The 10,878-nt window shown below is 49.0% G+C and overlaps 1 protein-coding gene across 1 annotated transcript in view; it reads right to left on the bottom strand.

Annotated features, from left to right (window-relative positions):
* ECEL1 (endothelin converting enzyme like 1) overlaps positions 1 to 10,878 on the bottom strand; it is a 182,287-nt gene continuing 171,409 nt past the window's right edge. The window contains exons 15-17 of the mRNA XM_060242824.1: positions 7,920 to 8,015; positions 5,774 to 5,850; positions 1 to 1,258 (exon numbers count right to left, since the gene is read on the bottom strand). Of these exons, the coding sequence (XP_060098807.1) occupies positions 1,159 to 1,258; positions 5,774 to 5,850; positions 7,920 to 8,015 (273 nt within the window). The 3' untranslated portion in view covers positions 1 to 1,158. The remainder of the gene's footprint in view (positions 1,259 to 5,773; positions 5,851 to 7,919; positions 8,016 to 10,878) is intronic.

Here is a 10,878-nt window from a genome sequence, read left to right as displayed (position 1 = left end):
TTTGCCCATGCAGACAAAACAGCTCTGGCCTTTTAATTCAACATAGCAGCAGAAAAATACAGCGCGACATATCTGTACAGAGAGCCAGCTACAAAATGGCTGCCGAGACAGCGCCACCGTCTGGCCAGGAGTGGTGGCGATGGGGACAGGAGGCAGGACTCGGAGGAGGGCCAAGTGCGATTCCTTCCCTGGCAAGGCCTCCCTCGACCTCCTGGGGTAACCTTGTGCTGTAGCCTCAGCTCGGTCGTGCTTTCGCTCAGGGGAAAGTGACTGGGCCACGGAGTAGCTGCCCAGCTAAGTGGCATGGAGTATGTACGTGGCCATGTCTCCTCCTCTCTTCCCCAGGGATCCTGGTTCTCCTAGGGTTGCCAACTTCAGCTTGAGAAATTCCTGGAGATTTGAGGGGGTGGGGGACAGTACCCAGGAAGAACAAAAGCTGTGGACAGGATATTGTGTCACTCTAGGGCTTCCGTTGCTCCTAGACTTTGTGGTACACCATAGAGTTTGCCTTCTGAAGCGGCCGCTTCCTGCAGGGGAACCTAACAATATTCTTGACAGCAGTTGTACTTCACAAACTCTACCTGTAGGTTGGCAACCCTAGGTTCTGCCCATTTTCAACCAAGGCTGGAGGGGGGGATGTCATTGTTCTGTGACTGAGGAGAGGCCAGATACGTGCCAGAACTCAGGCAGAACTGGAAGGCAGAAATAGAGCTTTGAGTGAATTTTGCAAGTTTCGTCTCCGTCAATTGGCAGCCAAAATGCTGCCATTTTTTTAAAAAGGCTGGTTGGAGAAACAGGCCTTATGCGGTCTGCTCTGTTGCCATGGTAGCAGCTGGGCCTAGACTGGTAGAGAGGCCTGCCTTGATGCCATAGCCCATTTGTAACTGTCCCCTCCACACTTTCCCAAAACAGACAACCCAACCCAGGTACACGCTGATCTGGGCATGGCAGGGAGCGAACGAGGAGGCCATTTCCTAAAAGATCCAGTTTCCCTTCCCCACAGCCATTAGGAGTCTGTTTGGTTTGTCCGTCCATCCGGGAGAATGGGGTTAGCAGGCCTGGTTTCCCCCCTCCATCCATCCAGCGGGTGAGGAATAGAGCGGCGACGGATCTGGCAGGTTTCTTGGCGCACACCGGGGTTAGGCGCGGGTTTGCGCTTCACCAGACGGAGCATTTGTGCGCCGGGTTCATGGGGGAGTTCTTGGGGCAGTGGAAGACCCGGCCGAATTCTTCAAACTGGGAGACGCTGCCGAGAACCCTGCAGGGCAGAGACGGAGAGAAAGAAGGGCACATGAAAAGTACGGGATACCAATTCCTAAAAGCAGGGCTTTTTTTTGTAGCGGGAACTCCTTTGCATATTAGGCCACACACACCCCGATGCAGCCAATCCTCCTAGATCAAAGATTTCAGGTTTTCACGGCTGGTAACATCATTAGGGTTTGTAGAATCTTTTGGGCTCAAGTGCCGTGTTCTAATGGAGAAAGTTTTTCTTCCAGACGTTTTGTTCTCAGCTGCGGAGAACATCCTCAGTGGCGTTGCAGCCGGAGCAGGCGCTCTGACCTTCTTGGCTGCTGTGCATTGAGCGAGGCCAGGGCTGCTGGAGAGCTGCTATTTCTAGGCTGGAGGGGGTGTGATGAAAGGGCAATTGGTTTGTGGATGTGCCCATTGTTTGGTGGGGCTTCCTGGAAGGGTAGTGATAAGGAAACTGGCTGTTGAATGTGACCATTGTTCCGTGTTAATTGCTGGGCCCACTCAATGCACAGCAGCCAAGAAGGTCAGAGCGCCTGCTCCAGCTGCAACGCCACTGAGGATGTTCTCCGTAGCCGAGAACGAAACGTCTGGAAGAAAAACTTTCTCCAGTAGAACACGGCACTTGAGCCCGAAAGATTCTACAAACCCTAATCCTCCTAGAGTTTACGGTAGGCCCTGTATGAAGAGCCCCGAAAGCTCTTGGAGGATTGGCTACATCAGAGGGGTGTGGCCTGATTTGCAAAGGAGTTCCTGCTACAAACAAAGCCCTGCAAATCCACTTCCAATGCACCTTTCAGCTCACACAGTAAAATCCAGTCGGAACGTGCATTGGAAGTGGATTGAAAAAGCAGTATTTGGTGTGTGATCGCAGCCTTCTATGGCCAGCTACGTCTTCTTCAGTCCAGACATAGGTAAGCAAGACCCGCTGAGGGGACATGCAAAGGGACATCTGTCCAAAACCCAAGCTGCTGGTCTGCCCAGTTTAACGCTGCTGCCCAAACGTCTCGTGGTGTCTCAGGCTAGAAGCCAACAATAGCTTTGGAAGGTGACGGGAAAGAGAGAGTCGCTCCCTACAGCTTCTCCATCCATTCTGCTTTTCCCTCCAGCGATCGGGTTTGCCGGGTTAGGCTTCCGATCAATCAGGCTCCGCCTCACACTGTGTTAGTCTTCCTTTTTACAGGATGCCACAGCATGTTTTTTTTAATTAACTTTATGACGTGCCATTTCCTGCCTTCCTGATGGATTTTATGTCTTCCTCCCTGATGCGGTTTCTGAGGCTCCCTGATTGCTTTGGCGGTGTTTTTTTAGGCTCCCTGATTGTTTCACCGATAGATTTTCCCCGCTGTCAAGCAATGTTATACCTTTCTATAACCGTCTATGTTTATCTGAATGTAACTGCCATGCTTTAAAATGTTACTAACCCTGAACCAAGCTGAGGCACGTCAAAGTAGAGAATTAGCCGGCGCCTCTTTCGCACCCCTTTTGCTTTTATTAACAAATGCAGGAATTTGTTCTTTGAAGATAAAGCCTCCAGGGACAGTTTCCCAGGCTGGGCCTGGACCCAGGAAGAATAACCACAGGGGAGATAAAGAAAGTTACTGTGTGAATTTTCACACCTGAATACAGGATTGTTTAGCAATTGTAGCAATGTTTAGAAAACTTTTGATGTGCCACCTTTAAGTATGCATTCTACAGTTACTCTGTATCAGTTCCAATACTTGGCTCAATAGAAGCACATGGATTATCAATCAGGGGCGTAGCTAGGGCTTTGGGGGCCTGGGGCCCAAGATTTATGTGGGCCCCCCTATGTGTGTGGCTGAGGGGAGGGGAGGGGCTTCCCTGCCTTAAGACGCCGAGCGGCGTCTTTTCTAATGAAATAGAGACTGTTTGTAATTGTTTTTGGCACAATTGTTTTTGTTTTGGTCTGTTGCTGTGCAGCCACTCTTATTTTGTGGCTACCTGAACCCAGCTTCCGCCAGGATCGAACTCAGGTCATGAGCAGAGAGCTTTGCAGTACTGCAGCTTTAGCAGCGTTTCAACGGACTTCAATGCTCACTCTCTCATAAAGAACGCAAGAGCAATGTAACTCAGTTTGGCAGCATTTTTTCACTGGGAACTGCATCTACATTTTCAACAGTAACCTGACAGGAGAAATACAGCAGCCAGGTTTCTTTTTTTTTTTCAAACAGTCGCAAAAGGGCACAAAATATGCGGGTTCCCATGGCAGAAAATTTAAATGAGGACATCCCATGTCTTGGACCCTATTTTTTTTCCTTCCAAGCTCTTTTGCTCAAAAGTCTGTACATCTTACTTAGGAATAAGTTTCAGAGACATCCATGGGATTTGCTTTGGAGGAAGCACAAAGAGTGGGATTCAAACCCTGATCGCCAAGATCCTAGTTCAACACTCTAGCACAGGGGTGGCCAAACTGTGGCTCAGGAGCCATGTGCGGCTCTTTTACACATGATATTGGTGATATTGGATGATATTGGATTTATATTCCCGCCCTATATTCTGAATCTCAGAGCGGCTCACTATCTCCTTTACTGCCCCCCCCCCACTACCACCACAAGACACCTTGTGGGGTACCTGGGGCTAAGAGAGCTCTCACAGCAGCTGCCCTTTCAAGGACAACTCCTACGAGAGCTATGGCTGACCCAAGGCCATTCCAGCAGCTGCAAGAGGAGGAATGGGGACTCCAACCCGGTTCTCCCAGATAAGAATCCGCACACTTAACCACTACACCAAACATATTGTGTGGCTTCCAAAGCCCCTACCACCCCATTGGCTGGCTTGGAGAAATCATTTCTCTCTTGAAATCACTTCTCCAAACCAGCCAGCAGCTTGAATAATGCATTTAAAGTTAAAGTTGCTTTCTTTCAATCCCTCTCTCCTCCCTGCTCTCAAACATCTGATGTTCATTCTGTGCTGCTCTTACGTGAAGCAAGTCTGGCCACCCCATGGGACTTCTCAGTAATCATGAAGCCGGATCGGGGCTGGAGCTCTCTAATGATATGCAACCCACGTGCTTTGCAGAGCCAGGCCGGCATCCCACTGTTCCGAGCGACTCTGCCTGGCCCCTTGCTCAAGGCTGATGCAAATAGCGTGGAAAGTCCTGCCGCGGCGGCAGCTGCGCCTTCCGAGGAGTCCTTTCTGCTAACGAGGGCTGGAAGGCGCCTTTCCTCCGCTGCCTGTGATTGGCCCAGGGGCTCCCATTATGCTGATGACCCGCTCGCTCCTCCTCCTGAAGCCCTGGCCATCTGCCTCGCTTCGCAACGGGGACTCTTGTGAGCACCTAAGTTGCAACTCCAGGAAACTGACTAAGAAGGGCGAGAAGGAGGGCTTGTCTTTTTTTTCTTTAGTTTTGCTTTGCTTTGCTGCATCTCGGTTGAAGTTGAGGCTGGAGTGCGCGTGCCACTTGACACACGCGTGCACGCACGCTCACCTCTTCCTCAGAACTTCCTTCTGTGGCGGCGGCGGGGACGCCAGGCAGCCGGCTTCTGAGGGGCCCCTTGGCATTGCCAAGGGGCCCCCCAGAGCCCCCAGACCTGGGGCAACCCGCCCCCCCTTCCTACGCCACTGTTATCAATAAATCTCAATGCACAGCAGCCAAGAAGGTCTGAGCGCCTGCTCCGGCTGCAATGCCACTGAGGATGTTCTCTGCAGCTGAGAACGAAACGTCTGGAAGGAAAACTTTCTCCAGTAGAACACGGCACTTGATCCCGAAAGACTCTAAAAACCCTAATAAATCATACTTTGTTTCAACTCAAGGACTGGTTACTTTGAAATCTGCTTGCTTGACACCCGCCTCCCCCCCCCCCCCCCCAAAAAGTCTGATGCTATTTATTGTCTTCATACACATTGGAAATTGCCACAGGAGCTGCGGCATCGAGAGCTCAGGGCACAGAAGGTTCAATAAATAACACTTCTGCACATGGAGTCTTGCCTTTCTACCCACACAGGGTATTAAACTCATTTGTTATGAGGGCCGGATCTCGCTGGTCTTAAAGGTACTTTCTTTGTTTTTCTCCGATGGGATCCAGGGAATGGGGCGAAGGAAGCTCTGGCTCTTTCCTTCCTTCCCCAGGGGACCAGGAGGGGGAGGACCCTCAACCAATAGAAGGAAGGGAGGCTCAGCTTAGTAGCTCTGCTATGGGATTGAGAGAGCCTGGCAAAGCGAGCTCTCCCCCCCTCTTCCTCCCCAAGGGAGGAGCCTCAACCAATGGAGAAAAGAGAGGTTTTGCTCTGTAGCTCCTGTGCGATTGAGCAAGCCTGGCAAAGCAAGCTGTGCTGCAGAAGGACGCAAGAGAGAGGGAGAAAGACGCAGATGGCAGCCAGTTGCTCGGGGGCCTGATAGGAGCCCTGCAGGGGCCTGATTTGGCCCCAGGGCCACATGTTTGACACCCTGCATTAGATAACTTCTTGATGTCAGGCTTGAATGCGGGTTCCTATTTAGTACCCCAATTGTGGCATCCACATCCCAGTCCATTCCTGTCTCCTTCACCTGCATGTTCCGCATTACCTGTAGTGTTCAGGAGCATGTTTGTCAGTCAGCACTTGCAGGTAGATGGACTGTGAGCGCCGTTTAATACACCAGTTCTGCAAGCAGAATGTGAGAAAACATGGAAATCAGGCTGAGTGCGACAGGCGCTGAGAGATAAGCGCTCCCCGGGGCTAAATCACAAGTCATAGAATCATAGATTTGGAAGGGACCTTTAGGGTCATCAAGTCCATAGAATCCTAGATTTGGAAGGGACCTCTAGGGTCATCGAGTCCATAGAATCCTAGATTTGGAAGGGACCTCTAGGGTCGAGTCCATAGAATCCTAGATTTGGAAGGGACCTCTAGGGTCATTGAGTCCATAGAAACCTAGATTTGGAAGGGACCTCTAGGGTCATCGAGTCCATAGAATCCTAGATTTGGAAGGAACCTCTAGGGTCATCGAGTCCATAGAATCCTAGATTTGGAAGGGACATCTAGGGTCATCGAGTCCTTAGAATCCTAGATTTGGAAGGGACCTCTAGGGTCATCGAGTCCATAGAATCCTAGATTTGGAAGGGACCTCTAGGGTCATCGAGTCCATAGAAACCTAGATTTGGAAGGGACCTCTAGGGTCATCGAGTCCATAGAAACCTAGATTTGGAAGGGACCTCTAGGGTCATCGAGTCCATAGAAACCTAGATTTGGAAGGGACCTCTAGGGTCATCGAGTCCATAGAATCCTAGATTTGGAAGGGACCTCTAGGGTCATCGAGTCCATAGAATCCTAAATTTGGAAGGGACCTCTAGGGTCATCGAGTCTATAGAATCCTAGATTTGGAAGGGTCCTCTAGGGTCATCGAGTCCAACCCCCTGCACAATGCAGGAAACTCACAAACGCCTCCCCCTCAATTCACAGGATCTGCATTGCTGTCAGATGGCCATTGAGCCCAGCGGCCCCCAGTGTTTTTGGCACCAGGGACCGATTTTGTGGAAGATAATTTTTCCACAGACTGGTGGGGTTGCTGGGGATTTTGCTGCTCCCAAGTCCGCACCCCATCCCTGCCCCCCCATGGGAGTCTTTAAATAAGAAGTAGGCAAAGGTCTCTGCCTCAGTCCATGGCCCGGTTGCTAACAGGCCAGTGCCGGTTTGTGGCCCAGGGGTTGGGGACCCCTGATCTAGCCTCTGCTGAAAAACCTCCAAGGAAGGAGAGCCCACCACCTCCTGAGGAAGCCTGTTCCACTGAGGAGCTGCTCTAATGGTCAAGAAGTTCTTCCTATTGGTGAGCTGGAAACACTTGATTTAATTTCAAACCAGTGGTTCTGGTCCGACCTCCTGGGGCCACAGAAAACAGTTCCACCCCATCCTCTCTATGACAGCCCTTCAAGGACTTGAAGATGGTGATCCTTTCCCCTCTCAGCCGCCTCCTTTCCAGGCTAAACATGCCTAGCTGCTTCAACCTTTCTTCATAGGACTTGGTCTCCAGAGTTCTTGAACCTGAGTGGCCCAGATCAGAGGTCAACATCCCAAGCCTTACTTTGAAAGACAGGTGGTCCCGTTGCCCACTCCCTAACCACAACATCCCTCCACAGTTTGCAAGGCTTGCTTGTCACTGCAGAGGTCTTTGGAGAGATTGGGGAGGGACGTGGCTCAGTGGTAGAGCATCTGCTTGGGAAGCAGAAGGTCCCAGGTTCAATCCCTGGCATCTCCAAAAAAGGGTCCAGGCAAATAGGTGTGAAAAACCTCAGCTTAAGACCCTGGAGAGCCGCTGCCAGTCTGAGAAGACAATACTGACTTTGATGGACCAAGGGTCTGATTCAGTATAAGGCAGCTTCATATGTTCATATGATTACAGGGTTGCCAGCTCTGGGTTGGGAAATTCCTGGAGATTTGGGGGTGGACCCTGGGGGCGGGAAGGTTTGGGGGCTGGGGAGAGACCTCAGTGGGGTATAACGCCATAGAGTCCAACCTCTAAAGCTGCCGTTTTTTAAACAGGAATGGATGACTTTGTCTGAGATGAGCTGCAATTCTAGATCTCCATGCCTCATATGGCTACCCGACTTCTAAATTTGTTGCTGTGGATTCTCCCACAAAGCAAGAACAGCAAAAGACCAGCCCTGTTTGCCCAGGGCACAAGGCCCAAATTCGAGGACCTTGTTAGCTGGGATCCCTACTTAAAGGGGCATTACCTGGGCGAAAGCAATGAAGAAAAGCTGTTCGTGGGTGTACTTCAGCCGCTGCAGGGGACTTTCGGGGCCGTGTTCCCGCACCCATTTCTGGTAGGCCTGTAAGAGACAATCATTTTAGGCAAGCAGTGCAGGTAAATCTAGGGCTGCCAATCCCCAGGTGCGGAGAGAGGTCACCTGTAGGATAAAGGCAGCACAACCGAAGTTATAGTGACCAAATAACTAAGAATGTATTGAAAAAAATCATATGTTCAATAGAAGACTAACTAGCAATAACAATTCCCCAAAAGTTTCACAGTTCTATCAAAGGAGTCCCAATGGACAGGGGGTCGGCTTGATTATTCCTGCTTCTTCTTCTCAAAGCAAAATGTAACAACAGGAGAGAAGTCACTTCAGGAAGTCACTACAATATACACAACTCAATCGTTATAGTGACAAATTACTATGTAATAAAGTGCATGTTTTGTTGTTCAGTTGCACAGTAGAGTCCAACTTTTTCCGACCGCCTGGACCAAGTCACGCCAGGCCCTCCTGTCTTCCACCATCCTCCGAAGTCTGCTTAAATTCGTGTTTGTTACATCAGTAACGCTGTCCGGCCATCTCCTCTTTCGCCATCCCCTTCTTCTTTTGCCTTCTGTCTTTCCCAGCATCAGGGTCTTCTCCAGGGAGTGCTCCCTTCTCATTTGGTGGCCAAAGTATTGGAGCTTCAGCATCTGACCTTCCAGAGAACAGTCAAGGTTGATATCCCTTAGGACTGACTGATTGGATCTTCTTGCAGTCCAAGGGACTCTCAAGAGTCTTCTCCAGTGAGTGTTCCCTTCTCATTGAGTGGCCAAAGGATTTGAGCTTCAGCTTCAGCATCTGACCTTCCAGGGAACAGTTGGGGTTGATTTCCCTTAGGACTGACTGATTGGAACTTCTTGCAGTCCAAGGGACTCTCAAGAGTCTTCTCCAGTGAGGGCTCCCTTCTCATTGGGTGGCCGAAGTATTTGAGCTTCAGCACCTGACCTTCCAGTGAACAGTCTGGGTTGATTTCCCTTAGGACTGACTGATTGGATCTTCTTGCAGTCCAAGGGACTCTCAAGCGCGTATACAAAATACAAAACATAATTCATGAAATTCTTTCCGCAAGGAGTCCTGATGTGCAGATTGCTGACTTTTAAAAGTCCTGCTTCGATGGTCACTCTTCCAGCAAAGGGTTCTCCATAAAGGCCTTGAGCCGCCTTAGAACATTATGCCAATTTGGAGAAGTTACATTCTCACACTATCTTAGAAAACATTTAGCAGTAAGCAACGCACTGGAAAGGTCAACAGTGAATGGTGTTGAACGGGGATGTTTTTTGAAAAATTATGGAGCCCCCTTTGCTGGAAGAGTGACAATCAAAGCAGGACTTTTTAAAGTCGGCAGCCTGCACATCATAAGAACATAAGGGAAGCCATGTTGGATCAGGCCAGTGGCCCCTCCAGTCCAACACTCTGTGTCACATAAGAACATAAGAGAAGCCATGTTGGATCAGGCCAATGGCCCCTCCAGTCCAACACTCTGTGTCACATAAGAACATAAGAGAAGCCATGTTGGATCAGGCCCAATGGCCCATCCAGTCCAACACTCTGTGTCACACAGAGGCCAATACACACACACACACACACACACACACACACACACACTGTGGCTAATAGTCACTGATGGACCTCTGCTCCATATTTTTATCCAATCCCCTCTTAAAGCTGGCTATGCTTGTAGCCGCCGCCACCTCCTGTGGCAGTGAATTCCACATGTTAATCACCCTTTGGGTGAAGAAGTACTTTATCCGTTTTAACCTGACTGCTCAGCAATTTCATTGAATGCCCATGAGTTCTCGTATTGTGAGAAATGGAGAAAAGTACTTCTTTCTCTACTTTCTCCATCCCATGCATAATCTTGTAAACCTCTCTCATGTCACCCCACAGTCGACGTTTCTCCAAGCTAAAGAGCCCCAAGCGTTTTAACCTTTCTTCATAGGGAAAGTGTTCCAAACCTTTAATGATTCTAGTTGCCCTTTTCTGCACTTTTTCCAATGCTATAATATCCTTTTTGAGGTGCTCCTTGTGGAAGAAATGTCATGAATTATGTTTTGTATTTTGTTTGAATATGCACTTTATTACATAGCAATTTGTCACTATAACGACTGAGTTGTATATATTGTTGAATCCTCTTCCAGCATAGGCGGCTCCAACCACAGATCTCAACCAAAGGCGAAAGCTCAGAAAAACATATCAAAGTATTACAGATGCATCGATACGTTGCAAAAAGCTGCAAAACCCACAAGATTCTTTTCCGGTGCGTCCAAGGACTGCACATAGAATCCCCAATGGACTAATGGGACAGAAAGTCTCCAGTAGGATTTCAAAAGGGCATTCAACGCCAAAAGGCTCACGGCAGTGCAGGTGAGTTCAGGGCTGCCAGTCCCCAGGTGGGCAAACCGGAAACTGCAGTGTACTGATTAGCAAACACTGGAAATAAACCACGGCGTTTTTAGGTTGCAAATAAATGCTTAAGCAATTTCTTTCGTAACGATGCAATTATATTATTATGATCACAAACCAAACTTCATTAAATGTCCATATGTGGTTAATAATAATAATAATAATAATAATAATATTTTATTTTTATATCCCGCCCTCCCCGCTAGGCGGGCTCAGGGCGGCTAACAGACATGGGAGTCCCATGATTCACATTAAACAATATAACAGACATGGGGAGTCCCATGATTCGCATAAAACATAGCAGTTTAAGCATTAATTACAAATAAGTTATTTAAAATACATAAAACATATAAAATAGGTGCTAAAATGATATAGTCCTGATGTATATAAGATGGCTAAGTATCTGTTCGTTCGTTAATCAGGTTCTGTCTCAAATACCACAAGATGTCTCAAATGCCAACTGAAAAAGAAATGTTTTGCAAGCCCTGCGGGCGAA

The sequence above is a fragment of the Heteronotia binoei genome, chromosome 6 (assembly GCF_032191835.1).
Source record: "Heteronotia binoei isolate CCM8104 ecotype False Entrance Well chromosome 6, APGP_CSIRO_Hbin_v1, whole genome shotgun sequence".
Classification (NCBI taxonomy): Eukaryota; Metazoa; Chordata; class Lepidosauria; order Squamata; family Gekkonidae; genus Heteronotia; species Heteronotia binoei.
Note: the sequence above shows the minus strand (reverse complement) of the source record. Positions and strands in the feature narration are given on the sequence as shown.